Source organism: Micropterus salmoides, unplaced genomic scaffold (genome assembly GCF_014851395.1).
Source record: "Micropterus salmoides isolate LMB-PRFRI ecotype aquatic unplaced genomic scaffold, ASM1485139v1 Ms_hic_scaffold_7, whole genome shotgun sequence".
NCBI lineage: Eukaryota > Metazoa > Chordata > Actinopteri > Centrarchiformes > Centrarchidae > Micropterus > Micropterus salmoides.
Window position 1 is genome coordinate 32,998,471 of NW_024044459.1, and position 26,198 is coordinate 33,024,668.

The window sequence follows — 26,198 nt, forward strand, 5'->3', positions numbered from 1 at the left end:
CCATTCAGAGTCATAAAACGTGTCTGGAGGGAATCTGGAGGTTAAAAAAACACCCATATAAAGACATGTGAACCTCTCCGCGCTCACAGCAAGGTAACAGGGAAGAAGCTGAACTTAATACCAAGAGAGCTTTATGAAATCAGGGCAATCCCCTTTGACCAACTACATCCCAGCTATGCAACAGTTGGCCGAGCGCACTGCCTGTCACAGCCTGAGCTGGAAACACACTTAACGCAACATGACGATTGGGCAGCACTCAAAATCTCCGAGGAACAACTCAAGCTTGTTGACTCCAATCCTATTAGTTAGGAGAGCCATACTAATCACAGATGGGGTTATCCTGCCCCCACTCCTCTTTCTTTCCACTCAGGTCAGCATGGAAATGGTTAACGAGGAGGGGGTGGGGGTGGGTGGGGGGGGTAAATATGCCTGATGCAACTCTGCAAAGAGCTGTGTGACTTTGTTGTAAAACTCTCTGCTGTGCACCTCGAAAGCTGCGATTGAATGGAAACTTTGTCCCACAAAGGTGCAGTTTGCATTGGCGGTCACTAACTTTACAGATAGCAGGAAGCTGGGAGGGCATCCAGAGGGGCAACTAACAGAGCAGCAGCTACATAAATCACAGTAAAACCTGCCCTCCTATACCGGTCCAAACCGGGCCGCATCTGTCCTTCAACACAATAAGTACCAATAAATTCCTCTGCAGCACTGTATTTGCTCTTTAGCCTCTCGGGCTGTGCGAAACTCTGTTAATTCCAGTGCCGGAGCGGTTCAGTCGGTCACAGCATGGCACATTCTTTCTGTTGCCACTGGAGAACTTTTCTCTCCCCTCTCTAACAGGATAACCTGTTAGCATGAGGGAGAGGGAGAGGGGGGGGGCGCAGGGGGAGTAGTCTAAAAGGACTACTCTACTCACCATCCAAACCCCTGTGGCTGATCACTGAGCCCTCCACGCCAAACACACACTCTCTCTCAGGCCGCCCCCACCAAACGCCGCCGACACACCCAACTGCCAGCCACAAGGGGCCCTGCCACACGGCCCACGAGGCTTTGCGCGGCGTTCGCACATGCACAAGTGAAGCGGACAAGCTCAAATTAAAAAGAGGGTGGAGTCTTCCGTGAATAAACTTCGTTGCTTGTCAGAAGAGGCGATGTGAGAGTAAACAGTCAGTATCGTGTAATCATGTCTTGACTTCTGGTCTCCTAGAAATGATTGTAAATGATGTGCATTGTTATCTTCCCTTTTTTGTCTTTTGTGACAGAGTCATTCTTCAACTGTGTGTGGGGGGGGGAGTCACTATGGAAACAAACCCCATGGCGAGTTAGTGGCGTCCAACCATGGTGGCGCTACTTGTCATAGCTGTCGTGCCTGCAAGTGACACTATAGCAGTAGGGCACTGGGGAAACCACAGAAAAAACTAATTCAGCTTGACTCCTCTTCTATCGAACAACTTCCACCATTGCTGATTTTAAAAATGCCGATTTCCTTGCAACTTTCAGCGGCAAACAACCTTCTCCAGCTATTTCACTTCTCCTCCATAGATTGGAGAAGGCGCATCGCTCAGAGCACAAAAGGGGGAAAGAAGAAATCGCCTAACCCTCATTTCAATACAGTGACTAACCCGCAGCCATCACCACTCCCACAGAGGAGAGAGGCGGGGGCAGTGGTCCCTATGGTGACCAACGGGCCACATTGTTCCCAGACTGGCCCACATTCATTACTGACAAAAAGACACACACAATCACACACACTGCAACACGGGCGATTAATACATTTTAAGTTACAATCCACACAGGTGAAAGGGGCCTGACGCCGACTTCATCATCGCTACGTTCTCAGTTCTTCCTGAGATCAACAGGAAGCTGTGGGGAGTTTGTTCGATGCTGCTTTCACACCTTGATGGTTTCAGGTTGCATTTTGTGGTTCTATTGAAAGGCGTTTTTTTTGGGAGAAGGTGGGGGGGGATAATTCTACCCCCTTGAGACAGAAAACAAAAAAGCAGAAAGAAACTTTTGGTTCACTGTTTCAACAGACCAAATCAAAGATAGGCAGTGGGAGCAACCCTGTCCGGTTCCCCTTGTTTCTATGGAAATTGACACTGGGGAAGATTTTCTTAAGAGCGAAGAGAGAGCACATCCTCCCCCTGTGTCTCCACTTTCGACTACTGGCTGAATCGTGCACACATCTGAGGTGTGGCAGCGGACACGGACATGGTTTTGAGAAAATCATCAGCATAGTGGAACCTTAGTAAACATACTAAAATGCAGCAATGTTACGCCTCTCTAGCGGATTATCAGAAAATCCACTAATCAAACACTGAGCAATGGGATTAGCCGGTGGTGGGAAGTAAATACAGAGAACTCACTGTTTTGGAGTCCAACTCATGCCTGGTTTGGGCCAAAACTTTATCCACGCCGGCCTGATCAACAAAGGTGACGAATCCAAACCCTCTGTAGACATCAGGGATGGGGGGGGGGAGAGAGAGAGGTATTAATGACACAGAAACTGATGTTGACATGTAATGATACGTTATGAGCAGTGAGGAATCAAGGAGGTCAGATAAACTTTCAGCTCCGGCGGAGAAGCCGGGCTCGCAGCTCCCTCACCTCGAGCGCTTAGTAACCGGATCTCGCATCACCATACACTCCTTCACCTCGCCGTACTTGCAGAAGTACTCCTTCAAACCCTCTGATAAAACGAAACAAGGCAGAGAAGAAGACACATTCATTGATGATTTAGGAGATTAACAAGAAATGACAACTTTCTTAACAGAAAATTAGCAAGGAGTTTGGCTACAGAGTCCAACTGAGATTTCCCTCACCAAAGTTCATACATTTTTCAATTAAATGTGTCAAACATGAAATTACATGTGATGAATGTACAAATTACACAATAACTCAAACTGAAATTCCCTTAGCTTTTTTTTTTTTTTTTTTAAACAAACTGAATCGTTAATTTTTTTTCTTTTTAATGAGCTTAAAAGAATCCCTTATTCATTCCATGGTGGTTCTGAATGGGCGCATTCATTCTGGAGAAGGATTCATGTTCAAAAAAACAAAAACAAATAAACAAATTCAATGTAAGCAAACAGAAATATTAAGAAATACAGCTTTCCAAATAAGTTTCTCTTAGTGCAATCTGATCCATGCCAGGATTTTTAAACACATAGTGGCATTTTATGAGAACTGGTGGTGATTAACAAAAAAAAAAGAAAGATGTACCTTGTGTTGTTTGCCAGCTGAGTCCACCTATGAACATTTTGCTGTGAGGGGAAAAAAAGATAAAACATAATAAAGGAGTTTAACATTTACGGGCTTACACTGTAGTGGAAACTTGTTATTGAGGTTTTGAAAGTGTAAGCCTGCAGGTAAAGGCAGACTTTGAGAGTACCATCTCTGATTTTATATGAAGGCTCTCTGTGTGGAGGTGAGCGGGTCTGCCTGCGGACCAGAGTCCTCTCACAGAATAGCAGGTTTGTTTCTGAGGTAGGAAAGAGAGTTTTTTTTCCCTAAATACAAAAAAAAAAGTTTTTCCGTTACCAGGGGTCGTGTGGGGAGTCCGTGGTGGACAGGCTGCTCTGGCTCCCTTCCGTCTCCATTCCGTGTCCTCGCTGTGCGTTATGAGTGAGAGAGTGCTGCTGCGTGTATCCGAGCCGAGCCGTGCGGGAGAACAGGCGGAGAATGAGTGAGAGGAGCTGGGCGGGTTTGGCCCGGGGTGGCAGAGAGGGGAGCTGGGCCAGATGCAGCCTGGGACAGACTCCTCCTCCAGTCAGCCGCCCCCCCCCCCCCCCCCCCCCCCACGCTGCTGCCTCTCTCTCATCCCACCACCGGTGCCGGCGTCAAGGCTGCAGATATCAAACGCATCGCTTCCGCTGAAGCCTTTCAAAAATAAAAACCCGGTGGAGAGTTTAATGGAGACGAAACATAATCACAGTTTTAATACCACGCAGTTTTTACACAAACAAGGAATTTGCTTTGGTGACTAGATGCGCAACAACAGACATAAACCTCTATAAATAATCAGCAGTTATAGATAATGAATGGACGAATGGATGGTTTAAATAAAAAAGAAATACCAAGTTATAATTTAATAGTAAAGACCACATAGGCCTTCATAGTTAGGGATGGGTAGTAATTGTAAAGTCTTTCTACAGAAATGTCAAAAAAGATATTGTGATGATATTTATGAAAAGTGAAAGGCATTACTGGATCAACTGAACTGCATGCGTCTAAATGCCGAAAGTGAGTGCACATTTAAAATTTTAGTATTCTTTATTGCTAACATATTTATAAGCAATCTGAAAGTAACTAGCATAATGCATTACAGCCACTTAAATTTCACAGTATAGCTTGCTGTTCTTAGTAGTATCTAGTGTCACTTGTAGACTTTATTGATGCTTTATGGATGCTTGTATGTTGTTCCTCAAATGTAAGTCTCTATGGATTAAAGCGTCTGCCAAATGAGTAAACTAACTGTTATGAAACAATATGAGGTATCCAACAGTCAATCAGTGAATGAAGACCTTTTTCCATATAAAGAGACATTTTTCTACTCTTCATTGCTGATTAATAAACCTATAAATACAGTATTTCAGAATCCGATTTCACATAAATTAACAAGCAAAGTCACAGAGTTGTCCCATTCTGATATTAATGTATTCAAAACACAATATATTACAAGTTTATTATTTATAAAATATATTTTATAAATAGTTTATATCAACAAAATATTCCTATGATGCTATGTAATTAAAAAATAGCTTTTTATAATGATAAAGAGTAAAAACATATTTTACAAAGAGCTTTACTGACTGAATTGAAAGGAAACACTTGCAAAACAGTCCTACAGATGTCAAAATACAATCTGAACCATAAGTAATTTAAAACTGAGTCTGAGATTTCAATGTACTTTTTTAAGATTTCATTAAGCCTTTATTGTGAAGGCAGAATCTCCTTACTTCCTCTCACGTTCTGATTAATTGTGACTAATTTGACACAATTTCCATTCTCGTTCAGATAAGAAGGGTCAACATGGACAGTTTACAGGGACAACAACTAATCTGTAATTGTCTCTTTACCTGTTTTGTGAGGTCTTTAAAAATGGCAAACATTAAAAAAGATTGCAATAAAAGTCCTGCAAACATCTCTGACACACGTGTTTCTTTCATGAAAGTAATATCATGTGCTATTAATTCAATCTAAAAAAAAATCATGGTTACTACAGACACGAGTTTTATAACAGGCAATTTTGTCAATTACTCTATAAATCTTACATTGTCCTTACAGTGCAGTGTTCATGGAAAATTTCGCCAAGTTTCTAGTAGCCTGTTTAAATATTATTAAGCCAAAATGAAGCAAATGTTTCTCTAATATGAAGTCAAACTACTCCTTTAATACACCCACAGGCTCTAAAAGTGTCTGAGGCGCCTGAATAACAAATGGTTTGTTATACAATTACTCTGTGGTATTTTCCATTCCTCTTGTATCACTGATCTATTAACTAATATCTTAACTGTAATCAAGTTAATTTGTATCAGTGCTGGATATCACCAGCAACATGTTCGTCTGTGTTAAGACACCTTGCATTCTGCAAACCAGCTTATGCAATGTGGTATAACAGGAGGTTTGTGCGCTGTGTGCTCATTCATTGCTGGGGTTTAAGTATTTAATTAGTTCCAAAGCCAGCAGCTCCCGCTAATCTTCCCAACACTGACTCAACATGTGACCTGGTAACCAATGTTAAGGCCAATCAATGGCCTGGGCCACTCAAAGACAATGCCAGCTTTGACTTACGGTGGGTGTAAAATGGAGGCTCCGAGTTTGGTGCAAATGTTTGGACTGTGACGTCTGGATATTAGGATACTGACATTACAACGCACTCAAAGTGCTGGTTTTGTCTCCAAAATACACACACACACGCACCTGTAACACGATCAATCAGAGCAACACTACAAGCTCGGAGCGTGTAACGCAGGATGTTTGGGCACAGATTTAGACTTGTGATTGTCCTCTCCAACACACTTTATCCTCGCTGAGTGCTGCAGCCAGTGTCCTGCCCCTCACACAGGCATACTCTAACCTCTACAGGCGGGCAGATGAAGCTCTGGAAGTGGCAGAGGGGCTATTTGGACAGGAATTAAGGGGTGTGTTAAATTTCTGCATGCATGATCAATGGGGTTGAATGGCAGGGTTGGGGACGGGGTGGAGAGGGGGACCACTAGGCTGAGGCAGAGACAGAGCGAGCGGTGAGAACACAGATAGAGAAAGCCAGCAATGGCTCACTAATGAGAGATGGACAGTGTGGATTGTATCTCATTACCAATCAACATAGCTTTGAGTTCTCTGGAGAGGGAAAATGCGAGCTCTAATGTGTACTGCATGTGGTCCATTTTGATAAACCCAGCTTGTGTGGTGGAGCATTAGTCACAGCGCTATCTGAGCTGTTGGAAATCCACACACATTGCCCTCTGTCCATTTTGGTGAGGAGTTTTCTCTGAATAGTACAATGGGACTTAATTACAGGTCAGTGGCATGTCTCACTGAGATAGAGGGAGCTCTGTTACCCTTCCAAATACAGTATAATGCCATCTTCCCAAGGGTGGGGTGGGGTAACAAGAGCGCTACACAAAAAGGTGCTGATAGGCTGAACCTGAGAATGGTATAAGGTGATCCCAGGCAAAGAAAGTGAGCGTTTTACACTGAAAGAGAGAGAGAAAAGATAAAGGACTGCATTAACTCTCAAAGGTTTCCCCTCCATTCAGTTTGCCCTCTTTCCTTTCCAGTCCACTTCCAACTTCTCATTTCTGCCAACTTCCTGCCAAGACAAAAAAAATCTTGAATTTGGACATCAATAAACTTAACATAACATAAAGAGTCTGTGTAAACAATTCTGAACACCAACACCGCCTGTTGAAACATGCTCACAGTTAGCGGGTCTTTAAGAACATTAATTGGATTGAAAGTAAAAGGAAAGATGCGTCTTTGGGGGGATGAGTGGTAAAATAAACATGAGAGTGAGATAAACATAGTTAAAATATCAACAGGTGAGTTTATTTATGTAACACTTTTAAAAAAAAACAAAGATTACAAAGTGCTTAACAAGGACAATAAAAAGTAAAACTACATATACAAAGTGAGAATAGAAATTTAGATCAATCTTTATGTACAAACACACATCTTACCAGTAAAGGAAAGTAACTTAGTTGTACTTAATTACTTAATATTACAGGTACTTGTATTTACAATAACTTCAGTATGTTATGCTACTTTACACTTAATAATAAACACTGTTCTTTTTACTCAACATTTACTTGACAGCTAGTCACCCTTCGGATTTAAATTTTACATATATGGTGAAACTTTATTTGCTTAAGTCACTGCTTTTATTTGGGACAGGCCTTTAATTCTTTTCGCAAAAAACTCAGTAAAGATGGGAAATATGCTACTATTAAACTGTCTATTTCAACCAGTATGAATATTACTTGTATAAACAATTAGGCTTTTTTCATAGCTCGTGTTTACCATACTGGTAAATCTGAATTGTCTCCATAAAATTACAAAAGTTTTAACATTTATACTTGAATGTGTGATCTAAGCAGCTTAGAACAAGCTCAATCGGGCCACCTGGTGGGCTTTAAGAGGTATTATAAATCCAGAGAACTTCTTTATTAAAAACCAGATCAGGCATCTAATTGAGGCCTGCGTTTATTTGTCAAAATGTGGAACTACACCAGGCCAGTAAAAGAGACAGGAGTCTAATTGGGACTAAGTTTTTAATTTAAGTTTTACGGTAATAAACTTAAAAATTGTTAAGGTTAAACCAGTAATTTGCAGACCCTTATATTAAACTAGTGTCTCGTCAGGGCTCCTTGTCACGTTGCCGATCTCTTTCAGTTCCACCAAAGAGGCATTTCCCCTCTAAACTTCTCACATGGTTTCATTTAAATAACAGTTTGAGGCCCAAAGAACTAAAACTCTCCAATGTTTCACTAAAAATTAAAAGTTAGATACTTCAAAAAATGAATACAGACATCTTGTGACCCTGTGGAGGAGGCCCGACCTTTAGGTCTGAACAACTACTAAACCTTTTAAATGCATATAAAGTGGTTTAAAGTAGCTCCAAGTAAGATCTTAACTGAAGGACTTTGACTTGTTTTGGAGTATTCACATTAATTTATCAGTTTATCATTTTCACATTCTACTAATATAATATTTAATAATGTGTCAGTCACAGGAGCCAAAATTTCTTTGGAACAAGTACTTTTACTTCAATTATGCTACTTTTTGCTGATAATGCTTTTGCTGATAATGATAATACTTTTATTGAAGTAAGATTTTAACTGCAGGACTTAATTTTTACATTGTGTTATTGTGTCATTAAGTATCTGCATACACACATAAATACACACCATGGGTGGAAAGTAACTAAGTGCATTTAGTCAAATGGTGTACTTAAGTACAAATTTGAGTACTTAAGTACACTTGCTTTACTTAAGTTTTGGTACTTGCTACTTCTACTCCAATACATCTCAGAGGTACATATTGTATTTTTAGATCCAAGTTACTTTACAAATTAAGATTTTTTACATTTTTGTTATAAGTTAAACTACCCAACAAAGTGCAGCCAAAAAGATCAGTTGTTTAATCAATTAGACAATTGACAGAATATTAATTTGCAATCGACATTTCTAACTAGTTTCAGAATCTCTACAAACCAAAGAGATAGACAGAAAATTGTAATATTCAAATGATATAATAGTATAACAGTCACAGGGGACATTTTTACTTTTCAATGCAGTACTTTATACACATATATATATATATATTCAGCTGAATGGGAAAAACAAGATCCGAGCCATCAACACACATGCCCTGCCAGTCATCAGATACCCCGCTGGTATAATAAACTAATAAACTGGCCAAAGGAGGAGATAGAGGCCACTGACATCAAGACAAGAAAGCTCCTCACAATGCATGGAGGGTTTCACCCCAAATCCAGCACCCTGAGACTGTACACTAAGCGGAGCGAGAGTGTCAAGACCACTGTCCAAGATGAAATACAAAGATCCAGGAGTACATCAGGAAGATGGCCCCCAAGATGAAGCGCTTAGTGAATACCTCAGGAAGCAGAAACCCGAGGGTGAGGACAAGGAAGACGAAGAACCTTCATGGATAGACAAGCCGCTGCACAGCATGTACCACAGACAAACAGAACAAGTGGCTGATATCAAGAAATCCTACAAGTGGCTGGAAAAGGCTGGACTGAAGGACAGCAGAGAAGCACTAATCATGGCGGCACAAGAACAGGCACTCAGTACAAGATCAATAGAGGCAGGGTGTGCAAGGATGCCCCTGAGACAGTACAGCACATAACAGCAGGGTGTAAGATGCAGGCAGGAGGTGCGTACATGGAACGCCATAACCAGGTAGCTGGCATAGTGTACAGGAACATCTGCCATGAGGATGGGCTGGAAGTCCCAAGGTCAAAATGGAAGACACCTCCTAAGGTAGTTGAGAATAATCGAGCCAAGATCCTGTGGGACTTCGAGATCCAGACTGACAAACTGGTGATGGCTAACACACCAGACATCGTGTTGATCGACAATCAGCAGAAGAAGCCTGCAGTGATAGATGTGGCGATCCCAAGAGACAGCAACATCAAGAAGAAGGAACACGAGAAGCTTGAGAAATACCAAGGGCTGAAAGAGGAGCTAGAAAAGATGTGAAGAGTATGAGCAACAGTGGTGCCAGTGGTAATCGGAGCACTGGGGGCTGTGACCCCCAAACTGGGAGAGTGGCTACAGCAGATTCCAGGTAAAACATCAGAGGAAGACTGTAGTCCTAGGAACAGCTAAGATACTGCGCAGAACCCTCAAACTCCCAGGCCTCTGGTAGAGGACCAGAGCTGGAGGATGACACATACACCCAGCAAGGGGTGAGAGGGGGATTTTCATACATATATACAGTATTTTTAGAGTATTAGAGTATTTTTACAGTGTGGTCTTGGTACTTTTACTTAAGTAAAAGATCTTAATAATTAAATAAGTTATATAAACACATCTTCAGAAGTGACACGATGTTGATCTCTTGCTCCTCTCTTGTTCTCTTAACAGATGGAGCTCACGCTCTACATAGAAACAGCACAACAGCGCTCTCTAGTGGCGCGTAGGACAAATCAAGCCATTCAGTCTATGGTTTTCAGTTAATGTAACGTTGGTCTGTGCATTTATTATGATATTTTTAACTACATGCTTCAACATTAAAGTTTGAAGTATCCATAATTAATAAAACAACAAGGGGAAGAAAAGCTTCTCTCTGTGTCCCAAACATGTTTCACTGTGAAATCAGAAAGATCCACCCCTATATAAATGCACCGTAAAACTTTTCCGTCATGCTCTCTTTGTTTGTTTTCTTTGTCTGCTTTGAGAGGTGTTCTGTTGCCTCTGTAGTCATGCATTTAACTGTAACATCCCCTTATGTTTATTTATTGTTTTTAAAGTGCACTTTGGTCACTGTTGGGGACTGAGGGAGTGGGGACAAAGTTCACAGGGCGCATGTAAGGAGGAGGGGGTGAAGAGGAGGAAGGTTAAAAAAAAGAAAATTGACCTTTGAAAGCAAAACAGCAGGTGGAGAGCTAAAGCCAGGCAGCTCCGGACACATCAGAAGGAAATTCAACCCAAGGAAAATGAAAGCATACGTCCTCTTGAGCTGAAGAGGGACTACAAATATAATGAAGCCCAACGCTGGCTGTCTGGCCGTCATTTGAGTGTGGTAGGGCACATGAGAGCAGAGTTTGTTTGCGAGGCTGTAGCGAGGTAAGGTATCAGAGTAATGGAAGAGAGTGCAGCCAAGGCGAAGCCGAGCCGCTTGACCGCACTTCAGGAGCAGCTGGTCTGGGCCCTGCTGGGATCTGGACTGTCCCAGGACGTCCTAGTCCAAGCCATGGGTGAGCTGGAGCGAGAGAGGGCGAGTGCTGGCCCCGAGAAGGTAGAGAGGGGGGATGGAGAGAGCTCCGAGGAAGGAGAAATGGATTTCCCACCGCCTATATTCCGAGAGCTGGAAAAGCTTTCATCAGAAGAGGCGGCCAAACTGAGGGTTGAAGTTGACCAGCTACTGCAGTAAGTAGATCCCAGCGCTTCTCTGGAAGCTCCACAGCAAAATCACTTTGGTCTCTCACTAACTGCTATTCTCACACGGCACTTTGTCTGTGCCTCCCAACTCGGAACTGATCAGGTCAAAATTGAAAATACCTTGACCACTTCATCAACGCTGTATTTGAACCCTTTCTTCTGTTTTATCTCCTGTATTTCAGAACTAATCACCCGAGAGTCGAAACAACAGTTTACCTGATAACCTCCCCTCTTTTCCTTTATTCTTCTTAAGCTCGGCTCCCCTCTCTTTACCAATTCCTCCCTCCTTCTCCTGCTTCTCTGTCTGTCCCTCTCTCTCTGCAGCCTGGCTTCTGAGGCGAATTTAAAGAGGGTTCCTCCTTTGCTAGTTACTAATTACCCACCCCCATCATTATTCTGTGGCCATTTCTTAATAAATAAGTTACATGCAAAGGTGAAGATTAATGGAGTAGGGCTGGTCATGTGAGGCTGTGTTTACTCAACACATGAGTGATATTTGTACATGCAGTTGTTAGGCCCATTTTCTGATATTTGGAGTACACTGTGCACGTCCAACTGTAAACTTTATGGAGAGTATTCAAATACTCGTTAATTAGCTGTTTAAAACATGTTTATTTTGTTGTTTTTTTAAACTTTACTGTCTTAAGCAATGTCTAAACGTTGTTTAGTGTGCTGAATTTGAATCTAGTAAAGTCAGGAACCTTTGAAATTTGGTGTATTTTATCTGCTTCCAACCTGATAGAAAGTGTTAAATTAGGGCTCATAAACCTTTTACATGTTTTTCCCCTCCAGTGATCTGAAAGGCCTGGACTTTGCCCCTGTGTACTTTCCCTTATCTCTCTCTGTCAATAAGCCTGTCTCTACTTCCCTCTGAGTGGACATGCTTTATGTCTAATGTTGTGACAAACTGTGCCTGTTAAGCCCTTTCCTGTTATAAATATTTAGGGAAAAGAAAAAGAGATATACAAATAAATAAGAATACATAAAAACATAAAGTAGTCAACTACAAGAATTATGTCTTTGTCTAATAGGGGGGATCCCTGGCACGTTGCAAAAATGGTAAAAAGCTACATGCAGCAGCACAACCTCCCTCAGAGAGAGGTTGTGGAGTCCACAGGACTCAACCAGTCCCACCTCTCCCAGCACCTCAACAAAGGCACACCCATGAAGAACCAGAAGAGAGCCGCTCTGTACACCTGGTACGTCAAGAAGCAATGGGAGATCAGCCAGCGTAAGTACACAAGCCGATGTAGCGCTGACAAAGTCCCTAATCTCTGCTTTCAAATATGCACCAAATATCTGTTCTCTAAGAGTGCGAGACTAAAAGACAGGTGTAAAAAAAAATAAAATAAAAAGAGGAACATTTTAAAAATGCCCATTCCCTTCCAGAATTTACCAACGCCAAACATGGCTTTGCATCTGGGGAGGAGCAAGGAGAGGACACCAGGAAAGGACGGAGGAACAGGTTCAAATGGGGTCCAGCGTCGCTGCAGATCCTCTTCCACGCCTATGAACGACAGAAAAACCCCAGCAAAGAGGAGAGAGAGGGGCTGGTGGAGGACTGTAACAGGTGGGACATAGTGATGGTACCAGGACAAAACGTGACTATTTGTTACAGCTTTGCTGATGCGTCAGTTTGGCCCAACCAGATCCAAATCATGGGCGGGAGTGGTGAGGTCAGGTCAGTTTTGTATTATTTTCATTAAAGCCACAAAAAAATCAGCATCTGATCTCTGTGTTGCTCTATTTCAATATCTATTTATGACAAAATTAGTGACAACCAAAGGGTGTATATATATATATGTACACATACAACAGTCAAAAATTCATACTGCAAACAGACTAATATGCTAACATGATGCTAACAGACTAATACCAAAAAGGAGACACGCCACTCAATCACATCCTCAATACAACTCTATGGGGAAAGCCCATCACGGCTGCTAGAAAGCCAATCGTCTGCTTTTAACAGCCAAAGCGGGAAACATTTTTCAGCCAATCATGTGGTTCCACTTACGTAAAGGTCTGTTTTACTTCTACTGCCTACAAGGTCTTTGATATAAACAGCTAACACAGGTTAGCATTGTCACTGTGAGCATGTTAGCATTAAGGTCAAAGCACCATTGTGTAAAAGTACACAAGTCTCACACAGCTGCTAGCACGCCGGTGGACACTTTATATTGTTTCTTTATAACTTTCAGCTACCGTAAAACTTCAATTGAAAGACGAGTCCCAATTAGATGCCCGTCCCTTTTACTGGCCTGGTGTGGCTACACGTTTTGACATATAAATAAAAGTCTCAATTAGAAGCCTGTTTTGAAGTTCTTTGGATGTATAAAAACTCTTAAGGCCCCTAATTTTTATGCATATAATATTCATACTGGTTTCAATATGAACCGAAATAAATAGTAGCCTATTTCCCATTTTTCTATCAAGAGTTTTGTGTGAAAGGAATTAAAGGCCTGTCCCATTTAGACGCCGGTCCCAAATGTAGGCAGCGTGAGTTCTGTGATTAAAGTAAATAAAAGTCTGGACTGTTAATTGTAAAGTTTTACCGTATCTTAATTATCCTTAAATTATAATTTGATCCAAGACCGCTGAGCCTTCTAAGTAATTTTTACAGTGTACTTCTGGTAATGTAATATTAAAAAACGTCTGCTCCCTGGTGTGTTTGTCTTTTGTACATGCTAACACCTACGGCATGTTTAGTACCTGTGGGTGGTTGGTCAACCTCAAAAAAGGTTTGGAGAGCATTTCTAAAATCCTTTAGTTAAATAGTAATTTAGGTGACCACACTCTCGATAGAGACAGTGCATGCAAATGTAAAGCCATGTATGAGTGTGCTCTTCCTCCCTCAGGGCAGAGTGTATCCAGAGGGGGGTGTCTCCCTCCCAGCTTGCAGGCCTGGGCTCCAACCTGGTTACTGAGGTCCGGGTGTACAACTGGTTCGCCAACCGCCGCAAAGAAGAGGCCTTCCGTCACAAACTGGCTCTGGACACACCTTTTCCCAACCAATCCGCCTCCTCTTCTAACCACGCCCTCCCACCAAGTCCTGAGCATGGTAATAATCTCTTGTCTTGTCTTTGTTAACCTTTGGTGTAAAAACTAAAAACCTGCACACTCTTGTCGGCATGCCGGAACTGGTTCTGGTACTGATGCTCATATTTCCCAGTTACCTCATGCTGCCATTTGAGACCATCAACCAAACCTGTGTTGTGTATTTGTAAAATATGAACCCTGTCAGTGTTGTGGGACCTGACATCTTGTTTTCCAGGAGTGAAATACAGCCACCAAATCCTGTGTGACACCGTGAGCTCAGCCAGAGGTAACGGAGGGGAGAGGGTGGGACGTCTTGTAGTCAGCCCTATCCAACTGGAGCCCAGCCACACACTCCTCGAGACACATAACCACAAGCAGGTAAGAGCATGTGCGGTGGTCACTCACTTTATTGTAACCTGCATGCACTGCTACCATCATGACCATGTTGTCCTCTGGTCTCAGCTGTCCAGCAGTGGTCCACTGCCCCCAGTAAGCACTCTGACCTCGCTGCACAGTCTGTCTGCCTCGACTGCTTCCTCACAGAGCCTCATCATGGCCTCGCTGCCCAGCGTCATGAGCCTGGGGGAGTCCTCACTTCTCATCGGTAACATCGGTTCCCTGGTCTCCTTTCTTTTTATATATATATATATATATATAAGAAAAAAAAGAGGAATTTAGAGAACAATGTCTTGATTCACAGGTTTAGCCTCCACGCCGCCTCAGACCGTGCCCGTTATCAACAACGTTGGAGGCGCTTTCACCACTCTCCAGCCAATCTCATTCCAGCAGCAGCTCCACGCCTCTCACCAGCAGCCGATATCACAGCAGCTCCAGAGCCACATGAGTGCCAGTCCCTTCATGGCAACCATGGCGCAGCTGCCGTGTCACAGTAAGGCTACAGCATCAAAACGATGAGTTTAACGTGTTAAGTAAAGATCCATTCACATGTTCCTCATTACAGTGTACAACAAGTCGGATTCGCCCCAGTACCATACGTCCAGTCTGCTGTCTCAAGCCATGGTGATCACTGACAGCAGCAGCCTGGGGACGCTGACCAGCCTCGCTGCTGTCCGACAGGTAACTGACAGCTCTGATGGGGTGATTGGCCTGTTAAGGCATTAGAAATCCTATTGTTGGTTAAAAAAACCTTCTTAATTTGTGTTTTGGGTAGATTCTAACAGCAGAATCTGATGAACCGACGGATCCACCTTTAGAAGACTCTCTACACCTGCAGCCGCACACACCTGTGGCAGGTACACAATTGTAAATACAGTTTTACTCCTGCATCTACATCCTACTACAACATGACATCATTCTAGTTCTGAAAATTTCACGACCTAACTGTTACTGACTTTGGACCATTTCAGAGCCAGATTTACCAAAAAGTATCACACACTCAGGCTTGAATGCATTAATGTTGCTGTGAGCTGCTTCTTAGCAATTATTTGGTGGGTGAAATGAACCACATGGCGTAATCGTATTAGATGAATTTGAGAAACTGTAATGTTCTGCAATATAATAATATTTTGTTGGAAGTGACATTCACTAATTACATTGGATCACATAAACGGCTCACAAAGACTTCAGAATTTGGTAATAAACTAGTTGGATTAATTTAGCTGACAACCTCAAGGTGACTACAAGAAGAAGTCACTGAATTTGGTCACAGATGGGGGGACAAATTACAGGAAACTGGAACAAAAGAGTTGAGAAACATCACACACTTGAGTGAATAAAAAGCTGTGGCCATCATAGTCACCAGTTTTCACACCTACAGAAGATTTTGAAAGACAATGCTCTCCAGTACTGTCTCCATAAGACCATAAACTATCCTCTTCCACTCGAATTAGTGACATCTGTGACCGTCTCTTGTGCTATATGTCCTTTTGTTTTTCTTTCTATGTGCTGTACTCGGGTCTCTCAGACATGTCTCAATGAGATGACCTGATAAAATAAAGGTGGTGTATATAAACGAGGGAATATCTTGCTATTGTAGACTTTGCAAAGGAGCATGAGCATTAGCATGGTTTTCCTTTAATTTGTCTACCATCTGTACCTTCGGACAGAGCTTTGCTAGCTGTTTCCACTGGTTTTCAGTCTTTATGCTAAGCTAGGTGGCGGCTGACAGTGGTATCAATCTCATCTAACTCTTGAAAAGAAAGCAAATGTGCATATTTACCATGCATGCATGTATTATCATATGAGTAAAAGTAATTCATTTCATGCTTTCAGCTTAACTCAGTGGAAACTGTATGTAGTGGGTGATTTTAGTGACAGGCTAGTATGTCCACAGGCAGGAACCTAAAGGAAACAAACATTCAAACCCTTACAGCCTGAACTCTACATGCATATGTTCTAAGGAAAGTCATGAGGTCTATGCACTAAATGTTTCTTTAGGGTTTCTACGCCTGCGCGCTGCGGAAAAATATCAACTTTGCTAAAAGCATTGCCGTCCAGAAAAACATCATTTCCATTTTTGTTCTTGCCAACAGCTTCTTCTGAGAGCCTAGAGCTGTATCCCGCTTCTCAGCCGACAGACAGCCATCAATCTCACCTGCTCTCGCCTTCACCAACAGACATCAGCTCCTACATTCCTACACAAATGGTCTCTACAGCGCAGTAGAAGCTGCTCTGGCAATGTAGCGTCTCCTCACCGTCTGGACTCGGGAGCGTGGCGGCGTTTTGGATTGTCAGCTACCTCTGGTGTGAACTCCACAGGGACGAGTTTCAAAGACTCTCTAAAATGCCGTACCACTGTAATACGAACAAGTATCGACATTAGAGAAGATTCACTTTTGATACAACAATCAACTGAAAATCCACATCAAAATGTATTTTTTATTCAAATGTTTAGTGATACTCAGATATTGTACATGAAGTTGAAACTTTTAAACCGCATGTTACCTGCATTTTTTTATGTCACTGCCTTGCAATGCTTTTTCTTTTTTAAACACTCTTAATGAGTATCTTTCATGACAAAAGACTATTTTGAAAATAGCCATGAGAAATGGTATAAAAAGACTTTTCACGAAGAAGTGAACTCTCGTGTTTGTGCTGCATGTCCTAAAACACATGGCTTCCTAAAATATACTTGACATGTTTTGGAAAATATGTACATATCTTCAATCATTTTAAAGCTTGTGACAGTGACGGAAAACAGAGAACCATCCCAAAATGGTTATGAGGAATTCAGTTCAAAACATCTTCTCGCTTCTTTTTCTTTTTCCGTTTTACTTTGACTTGCGTGTGCTCCTGCTCAGAGCTCCCAAGCTCACCATTGCCTTGAGCATTAAGAGGAGAGCCTGCAGAGTCACTCTCTCCTTGTTTTTGTTTCCTCTTCTTCTTCTTTTTCTTAACAACATGGCACTCCCCTTCCTCTGTCAGTTTCTTCTTTGTCTTTTCTATTGTTTCTGATGATGGAGTTGAGAGTGTAGAGGGCAGCGACGATGAAGGTAAGAGGTCTTTGACAGACACCGCTGCCTCCCTCAGCCTCATTTCCATCTCACTGTCGCTGTCACTGTGACCAACAGAGAAATTATGTTAAATTAATGAGTATACAAACAAATCGAGTTGTTTAGAACAAAACACACACACTAATAAGAACACGAAGAATAAGAACCTTGAGCTTGGGACAGTTCGACGCCTGACAGGAGCTGGAGGATCCACAGCTGTCTGTCCCGGGACTGACGTTGAAAACAGAAGAAATCCTGAAAAAAAAAATGGATATGAATACATTTAAAGAGAAGATGGAAGAATCCCCATAAAAGTACCAAAATAAAGAGTAACTTCACCTTCATCATTATCATCAAATTGTGCTGATTTCACACTGGATGAGGTTTCGTTCTGCATCTCTGTAATGCAACTGACAGTGACAGGCATTTTTTAAAGTGTCAGGTGTAAAAACAAAATTACTGATCCGTTAAAATGCTAAACATTTCTGCATAATCAAACTATTCACCTGTCAAGAAGATGTCCCAACTTTTTGGCGACGTGTGTTCGAAACTCTTGGGTGACCTGGAGCTCGTTGCCATCATGTTCATGGGCAGCGACAACAACACTAGTTGCACAGCGAGACAATATCCAGCACCATAAAGCTGCACATGTACTATTAAAGTTATAACTTATATCCTAACATTACTGAGACTGTGAGGAGATGCACAAACTATTTTACACTAGCAGTTTACTTCCAAACAATGGTTTACAGTTGGTTCTTTTGACACTTACCGCTTTGACTGTTGCACACTGCTGTCCCCATCTAAGGTAGAAGAAAGTTAGCAGCAGTTATCATTGGGTAAAACGCATTTGATGCAATACTGTCTGAATGAGGTTGAAAGTTAACACCAGTAACGTTGCGCTGCGAGCGACACAATGAGCTCTTAATTCCAATAAGGAAAACAGCAAAGTAGTCATGTAACTTTAGCCAATGTTTAATTACAGCTGCTAAGTTACCTCTGTGTCTAAATTAGAAGTATGATAAGGGGTGGACCTCTCACCAGGACCATCTCCATGGGAAAATTAAGGGAAACTCGGGTCCAGATCAAAGTACACCTAGAGCTGTCAAATCTGCACTTGATTGTTAAAATGTAAATGTTGTTTTTTTTTTTAGACTTGGTCCAGATAGAAAACTACTTTGTCTAGAGCTGTCACATTTGGACTAGATTATTCCAGAGAGGCTAAAGTTTCTCCAAAACACAGTTTCAGATTTGTGAAACCTTGATTCTACTTGTGAAAATGAAAAAAGGCGATTTATTTGGTCTAATGTGGTCTATATGTAAAAAAAAAACAACAACAATGCATTTTCACAAATAGAATAAAAGTTTCACAAATTTGAAACTAGGTTTTAAAGAAACGTAGCTTCTCTGGAATGATCTAGTCCAGATGTGACAGCTCTAGGCATAGTGTTTTTTTTATCTGCACCTGGTTAAATGTGATCTACAAGCTAACAAAACAGTGAAATCGCCCTTTTTTCATTTTCACAAATAGAATAAAGGTTTCACAAATCTGAAACTATGTTTTAAAGAAACTTCAGTCTCTCTGGGAAAATCTAGTGCAGAATTAAGTGGGGTTTTTTTGGATCAGGACCTTCCCCAACTTTCCCCTGCAGAAGCAGAAGCTAACTTCAGCGCTTTGAGCTAGCTGTCTCTCCCGCTTTACTGTCACAACAGAAACACCTTCACCTTTCTTCTTGTCGGTTCTTGTTTCCCAAACTGCCTCCCGACATCTCCTGAGAGCCTCATCGTCACTGCTGCTGGAGTCGTCCGACACACCAGACATCTTTTTAGCGGTGGCCGCCATGATGAAACATGTGCTGCTGGTGTTGTCTGTTTTGAGCTGAGGATTGTGGGTAACGTAGTATTTTCGTCAAGGGTGGACACACAACAGGCCTTTTTACTCAAGATATTATATAGTTTTTATTCATCGCTGTCTTCATACAACTTTGAGAAACAAACTGTTTGAACAAGACTAAATCTGAGTAAAAAATAAAAATAATAAAAAGTAGTCTAATTAGTCTATTTACATCCTCACTGGACTCACAGAGGAAGTCAAAGATAAAAGCTGTGCAAACTGTCATACATTAAGATTTCCCAACATAGACTAGTGCGGATTAGAATTAAATGACAAAACAAAACATAACAAACATGATGCCATTTTCATGTCATATCGAAAAGTCTGAATGGGATCATATTTAGTTTGCAACAACTATCCAAAAGTGTGTGGCTTTAAGAATGTCAGAAGAATTTGCTCCATTTTCGTGAGGTACACATACCTTGGACAGGTCACATAATCAGATCACCTGCTTTGTTTACACTTCAATTAACCCCCCTGATAATCAACATATTAGAATCAGCACTAGGACTGCAATGACAATGTTTTTTTGCAGTCAGATGTTTTTATTTACAATTAATCTGATGCGACATGAATGTGTCATTGGTAAAAATCCGCCAACATAAAAAGAGTAGTCCATACACTCTTTTTGTGCAGACATACAAAGTGTATTAAAAAAGGTATTTAGATCATCAGATTTATTTTTAACCACTGACTCATACTGTATAGCAAAAGAATGTACAAACCTACAAGCTACAAACCAGCAGTCATGCTGATTTACATCCATCGAGTCCAAATGGCAAAAAAATGTTGGTTGTATAGTGTCACGGAGCAAAGGCCACGGCTGTCCAAGTGCGTGCCTGATATCACACTCGTTGGTTGTTAATGGGCTACATAATGGAGTTTGATGAGCGTACAGAAGCCCCCGTAACACACCCCGTTTCACACAAGGCAGTACTGAAAGATGGTCAGATTATGACACACAAACATAAAGCCCTTACATAAAAATAAAAGACCTGTATGTAAGGCACATGGTTGAAGTTACAATATACAGTAAAAAGAAGCACAGATCATTTGTGCATTGAAAAATGACTTCCACACTGTTCCAGTGGTTTTGCATGATTTAAATATGAATTACATAATAGTGTTAAAGCTGACCATTTACAAGGGTTTTAAAATTATTTCCTGCCACACAGGTAGCCACTGATTTCCATTTATGTCTGTACAATATAAAAATCAAAGCTAATTAGCATGGATATTTAGACTGGAAATGACCTTTCAAGCAGAGACCATTCTGAAAGTCTTCATTGTTAGTGTGTTCAATTAATTACAGAAATATTATTATTATTATTATTATTATTATTATTATTATTATGGACCTTTCAGGAACAACAGCACCACAGGTTCTTAAATGTCCATTTAATCAAATCCACACCCTCTCTGATACAGTCACCAAAAAAAAAAGAGCACTGCGAGCTCAACTAAAGCAGGATTTACTGCAGGACTGTTGAATGTACAGGTGTTTCTAATAGACTGGAAACAAAAAAAACACTAGTATAGTCCTTAAAACAGGGCAAAAACAGGTCAGCTTCTGCATCCACCCTACTGCCTCATTAAAAATAGAGGAACTACCAAGCTACATCACTCTGCACTGTCATGCTACTGTGGTATGTCACTGGTAGGACTGAGAACCTGAGCGCAGAGCAGCAGAGGATACACCCAGTAACCGCTTTAATAGGTATACCACACTGTTGGCCCATCTCGGCTTCTAAGTAGCGGGATTCACAGTGCTGTCGTGCCAAACATACCAGTTAGACAGACCTCAAGGGATTTAATATCCATGTGATCATCAGACACGGATGGCATATAAAGAAAGCACAGTCTGCTGCTAGCTTGTCCATTTTTATGTATCTCAGTGTGTAGAGGATACAGAGTTTGATAAAACAAACACTAGATTCCCAGTCGACAGCCAAAATGTAACCTGGGATCATGAGAAGAGCTCACGGCGTTCTTGACCTAAAAGGAGGTCCTACGAAAGAGAAGATTGGTCAGCCTAAAAGTTGAGACCAAGCTCAAATAGATGACACAAACAGTCCCAACTCACAACTGATATATAATATATTTAAGGAAGAATGAAACTCAAACAATGTCAACTAGTATTACATGATCATATATGACCTAACAATATTGTAAAGCATCTAGTTAATGCTCGCAATTTCCATATTGGAAACACAATTGTCACTTCAAATAAACAGCAACTGATAAGTCTACATACTTAATACACAAAGTTATAACTAAAGTCTAAAGACTTTGCCACAATAGGTCTGTGACTCAAAGGGTCCCTTTCCAGCAGAGACTGCAATAAACTTAAGGCAAAAGAGTTCAAGCAGTAACATGATACGTATGACAAACCGAAAAGATCAGAAAAAAATGCTTCACTAGGAGAAATATCTAACAGAACACTCCTCGAGAGTCCCAGAAACTGAGCTCTATGAGGTACTGATGAATGGATCCATGATTTTATATGAAGGCAGATGCGGTCCGTTGATTCTGAAGAATGCTGTCACGTTTGTAGGGACTGTCCGCCAAGGAAAGAATACTTCTGTTACCCAAAAAGAAGCTTTTGTATTAGGTGATCCACGAAATAATCCCCTGGGAAATACTGCACACATTTTTCCCCTTTAGGCATTACAGACCACCATCGTAGGCATAGTCTGCCTTGTTGTGCATGATGAGTTTGTTGTCCACAAAGTAGAAACTGTCTGATCTGGTCTCATAAGGGTGCGCCACCATTTGCCGAACTGAAAGGGGAGAAGGAAGGAAGGAAGGATGAACAAGATGAATGAAGATATGGATTGTTATGTGAAAATATGCATGCAACAGCATCTCGTGGCTGACCAAAAAAGACTCACTGAGGTCGTCTGGAAGCTGCGGAAACTCATAAATGTGTTCACATGTGTTGCGGCTGTTGGGAATGCAGAAACCAAAGTCAAAGTCAAAGTTCTTGAGAAGGCGTCCCTGGAAGTAATGCCTCTCAATCATACGAAAGTTGTTGATGGGCCGGTCGCCCACTGTGAACTCCACACTGAGGTTTAGAAACAGAAACAAGAGAGACAACATTTACAATTCGGTTGTAACAAAATGTTTTAAAACAAGTTGATTTTGATTTTTATTCTCTCTGCTATTTTTAGTCAAAAATGTATGGGTCATTTACTTACGTTGCACCAACAGTACGCAGTTTTAAGAAGGCTGGTGTGAACTGATATCGCACAAAACGCCCTGAACTCGTGTCTACGTCTCCACTCTCTTCTTCACCTTCCACGGTACCTTATACAGAAAACATGTTTAGCTAACTGGCATCCAGTATTCACAGGATAGGCAATACAGACAATGAAGGTGTAATAATTAGGGTTGGGTATTGTTTCAATTTTATCAAATCCGGTTCTTATAGAATCTCAGTTTTGATTCCAACCCCTTCACCACAAATCTTGTCAACGCTCGTTGCCACTTCCTCCTTGCTCATTTTCCCCTTCATGGCTAAAGTGAAAGGAGAGTCTATACTAGAGGGGCCTCTCTGCGGACTCGTATCTAAGAAAAATATATACTGGAATAATTTGTAGATATTCGTTTCCCTTCACTGTAAATGAATGTCAGCTCACCTGTGTTTTGTACCCGAGTGTGAGATGTTGCTACTGTTAGCGTGAGCTGTATCTGAGAGCGCGCGACACACTGAACACGGTGCTTTCCTTCAGATTCACACCGTGTGGAAGTAAATGCTTCGTCACGTTGGAGCTGCTTCCTCCCTTGCACCAAATCTCCTTACTGCAGGTGTTGCATTTTGCTTTGTTGTTCTCTTTTTTTTAGTAAAGCAAAGCCAAACTTTTGATTTGCTGCAGTCTGCCATGGTCCAGGAATGTTAACAGAAGTAGTCTCTGCTTTGTTGACGTACTGAAGGTCCTGGCAGATAAGTGCAACTTTTATGGACTGTAAAATACCCTAGTAAAAATGCATCAACATACTTTTATTTTTAAAGATACATATTCTGTTATTAGTTGCATGTTATTGCTTTAAATTATCTTTCTAAAATAGCAGTGGTAAAGCTGCTTCCAGGTTTGTAAGAGCAGTGGCAAATTAATCTGATTCAGATGTTTAAAAAGGTCTGGAAAAAAATCTGAACGTTAAATGTATGTTACAAAGTAAAAGGGACGTAATAAGAATGACTGACTGCTCTATTATATAAATATTTCTGGAGATAAATATAACCGAGAGTATATAACAATGAGTTGAGAGCTTTACGCGGCACACCCCTGGGAAACGCTGCCGTTGTCATGCTTGGTAATAACAGCGCTCTGTTGACCGTACAACACCTGAGGGCTATAACTGAACTGAGCTTGGTGGAGGAACAAGAGTTAATATGTCACTTACCGCTGTTCGGAGGTTTGGCTATCTCAAACAGCACAGTTCCTGTCTCCAGATCTCTTATTTTGAAACGTGTAAAGTCAATGTTGAAGATATTGTCTTCAGGTTTGCAAAGATAATCTGGAATGTGAAATGAGTGTTAAGACAAACATTGACATTTAATTAGATTTGCCAGTACTTTTGAGGCAAGTCACAAAATAAAAGATAAAACACCAATAGAAGTTAAAAGATAGAACTCAATGAGCAACTAGGGTTTCAGTATCTGTTTTCTGGCTCCTGCACCTTGCAATAGTGGTGAGTAATGCCATGGCACGGGCTTCCAGCTTTTCAACAAAGTGTGTGAGAGAGAAGTAATGCCATTGTTGTCTGATCCGGGAAAAAGCCAAAAACAATGGGAGGCGTTAGGCATTAGCTGCAACTGTGGTAGACCGGGTGTCCAATAACAGACCCTGGGGTTTGACTCAGAGGATTCAAGCAGGGCAGTTACTAGTGGGGTTACCAAAGGGAAATTAAATTACTTAAAGCTGCGGTAATAAACCATGTTATAATAACCATGGATCAAATGAGTATGTGTAATGTGAAAGGGGTCGCAGCAGCAGGTAGCTGTTTTGAAGCCATTTCCATTTCCCTCACAAGTAGGTAGAGACCAAAACAAAGTTAAAAGTTTAGTTTAGAACAGACATTCATCAGATGGAAAGAAACATAACAGCAAATGTCTTCATTAGATCACAATATGTTGTGTTTATACCTGTTCGTCTTCGCCCAAGTGGCAAAAAAATAATCAGTTACAGCTGATTTAACGGACGCCGCTCTTACATGTAGATCTCGTACTGTATTGATTCCTGTATGTTGTTCCTCAAATGTAAGCAGTGTTCGGCAGTAACACATCACTTTAATATTATTACTTTTCGCAGTAACTAGCAGCCTAGTTCACACTACACATAATTGGTATCTTTATAATAACAAACAACAGCCGTTTTGTCTGTAGGTTCGCGTCATTTCCCGTTTCACATTTCACATGTGTTTTCTTGACAAAACGTGGTTTGGAGACCAGCGTTGGGTAACACAGCTGTTGTCATCTCGGGTATTGTGTGACCCCCTGTCACAGATCAGTCACGTAGTGTGAACGCCACGACTCCTGTCACAAGATGCTAAGTTTTGTAGCACGGCGATCAGCCGAGGCTGAAAGTCGTGTAGTCTGCATGAGCCTTAAGGGATTACTATTTCCAGACAGTAATAATATTATTATTATATTGTTACTGCGTTAATGAACTAAAAAGCTAAAGGAAGAATGGAGAACGTTGTTTCCACAGCTGTAAGTATTGCCATTATTGTGTCACAGTCTAAGAAGCAAAAACATTGCCGTCCGTTGTAAACTTTGCACGACCAGCTATTTGTGTAACAGGTTATTTTTAATACCCAGTTATAAGTTATGTTTTTTTTAAGGAGTAATAAGTAAAAAGTAACTTCTGAGTAACTTACACTGAATTTAAGTCACTTTGGAAAAAGCGATCTGCCAAATGAGTAAATGGGTAAATGAGTTAAGGACCGGGGGGGCCCAGAAAAATATCCCTTCTGGTTGGCTGTAATTCGTTGCTGCGCCCCTGGAAAGTCCTACATCTTAGGTTAACGCCAAATAATTAACTAGAAATACAGTTTAGACAAATGCTGTTATCTGTTTGACCAATTTTAGATAATTATTCAGTATTCATTACGCTAACTTAGTGGACTTACTGATCATATAAAAAGTAGTCACTTAGCCACAATTAGCATTTCATTATAGAGAGAATGGTGCGGTGTGATTTCACCGTTACTTTTAATTAAAGGTAACGCGTCCACATAGCTTACCCTCCGTGACAGCCCGGAGACCCAGGACATGGTCCGGGGAAATCTCTCTCCCCAGAGCCCGGAGTTCATCCTCCGTGACCACAGGCCACTTATCCGTTTGACTGCGCCTCGACTTCAGCTTCTTCAGCATTCCTCCGCCGGTCTTTCTTTCCGAGCCGGTGTCTGATTCCGTCTGTCCTCTGCTGACTTTCGGTGCCGGTTTGTTTCTGTTCATACCGGGACGCAGCAGCAGCAGTAACTTAACGGAGGAGGGGAAAACAGAGTTGTTGTGCTTTCTGGTCTCAGAGCGGATCCACAAACTGCGGGTGTATTTTCAAGATGGCGTAAAACGTGTGTGGGAGACGGAAAAGTGAGATTGTGATTGGCTGTGAACGGTGGAGATTGTTATAGTTACCGAGAGGGTGTGAATGGTTTAAAGCCCAGGCCGGCCCGATTTGC

General features: G+C 41.5%; 4 protein-coding genes across 15 annotated transcripts in view; 1 reads left to right on the top strand and 3 right to left on the bottom strand.

The window, feature by feature from the left end:
- The window catches only part of msi1b (musashi RNA binding protein 1b), a 27,835-nt gene extending 15,687 nt beyond the window's left edge, over nucleotides 1-12,148 (bottom strand). For 2 of the 9 annotated variants that reach the window (XM_038704383.1, XM_038704387.1), the window contains exons 1-5: nucleotides 11,346-12,148; nucleotides 3,541-6,814; nucleotides 3,223-3,263; nucleotides 2,608-2,689; nucleotides 2,367-2,451 (exon numbers count right to left, since the gene is read on the bottom strand). In XM_038704383.1, coding sequence (XP_038560311.1) covers nucleotides 2,367-2,451; nucleotides 2,608-2,689; nucleotides 3,223-3,263; nucleotides 3,541-3,599 — 267 coding nt within the window. In that variant the 5' untranslated portion in view covers nucleotides 3,600-6,814; nucleotides 11,346-12,148. The other 7 variants (XM_038704389.1, XM_038704380.1, XM_038704386.1 and 4 more) reach the window with 5 other exon arrangements.
- hnf1a (HNF1 homeobox a) lies at nucleotides 9,784-17,208 on the top strand. 3 transcript variants are annotated; one of them, XM_038704379.1, is made up of 10 exons: nucleotides 9,784-11,117; nucleotides 12,161-12,360; nucleotides 12,519-12,699; nucleotides 13,988-14,190; nucleotides 14,374-14,546; nucleotides 14,631-14,772; nucleotides 14,869-15,057; nucleotides 15,130-15,245; nucleotides 15,340-15,431; nucleotides 16,661-17,208. In XM_038704379.1, the coding sequence occupies exons 1-10, from the start codon at nucleotides 10,831-10,833 to the stop codon at nucleotides 16,668-16,670; spliced, it is 1,593 nt and encodes a 530-aa protein (XP_038560307.1). In that variant the 5' UTR covers nucleotides 9,784-10,830; the 3' UTR covers nucleotides 16,671-17,208. The 3 variants fall into 3 exon arrangements, with proteins under 3 accessions (XP_038560307.1, XP_038560305.1, XP_038560306.1); XM_038704377.1 differs by having other exon boundaries at nucleotides 9,785-11,117; nucleotides 15,340-15,421; nucleotides 16,661-17,203; XM_038704378.1 differs by having other exon boundaries at nucleotides 9,788-11,117; nucleotides 14,404-14,546; nucleotides 15,340-15,421; nucleotides 16,661-17,203.
- On the bottom strand, nucleotides 16,987-19,498 carry cunh12orf43 (chromosome unknown C12orf43 homolog). Of its 2 annotated transcripts, none has more exons than XM_038704390.1 (6): nucleotides 19,346-19,498; nucleotides 18,393-18,423; nucleotides 18,127-18,225; nucleotides 17,960-18,030; nucleotides 17,788-17,875; nucleotides 16,987-17,685 (listed from the first exon to the last, which is right to left on the bottom strand). In XM_038704390.1, the coding sequence occupies exons 1-6, from the start codon at nucleotides 19,461-19,463 to the stop codon at nucleotides 17,358-17,360; spliced, it is 735 nt and encodes a 244-aa protein (XP_038560318.1). In that variant the 5' UTR covers nucleotides 19,464-19,498; the 3' UTR covers nucleotides 16,987-17,357. The 2 variants fall into 2 exon arrangements, with proteins under 2 accessions (XP_038560318.1, XP_038560319.1); XM_038704391.1 differs by having other exon boundaries at nucleotides 18,127-18,262; nucleotides 19,346-19,497.
- A 68-nt stretch (nucleotides 19,499-19,566) lies between these two features.
- Nucleotides 19,567-26,121, bottom strand: unc119.1 (unc-119 homolog 1). Its single transcript, XM_038704392.1, has 5 exons — nucleotides 25,761-26,121; nucleotides 23,919-24,032; nucleotides 22,712-22,820; nucleotides 22,406-22,578; nucleotides 19,567-22,294 (listed from the first exon to the last, which is right to left on the bottom strand). The coding sequence occupies exons 1-5, from the start codon at nucleotides 25,972-25,974 to the stop codon at nucleotides 22,182-22,184; spliced, it is 723 nt and encodes a 240-aa protein (XP_038560320.1). The 5' UTR covers nucleotides 25,975-26,121; the 3' UTR covers nucleotides 19,567-22,181.
- Between the last annotated feature and the right edge of the window lie 77 nt (nucleotides 26,122-26,198).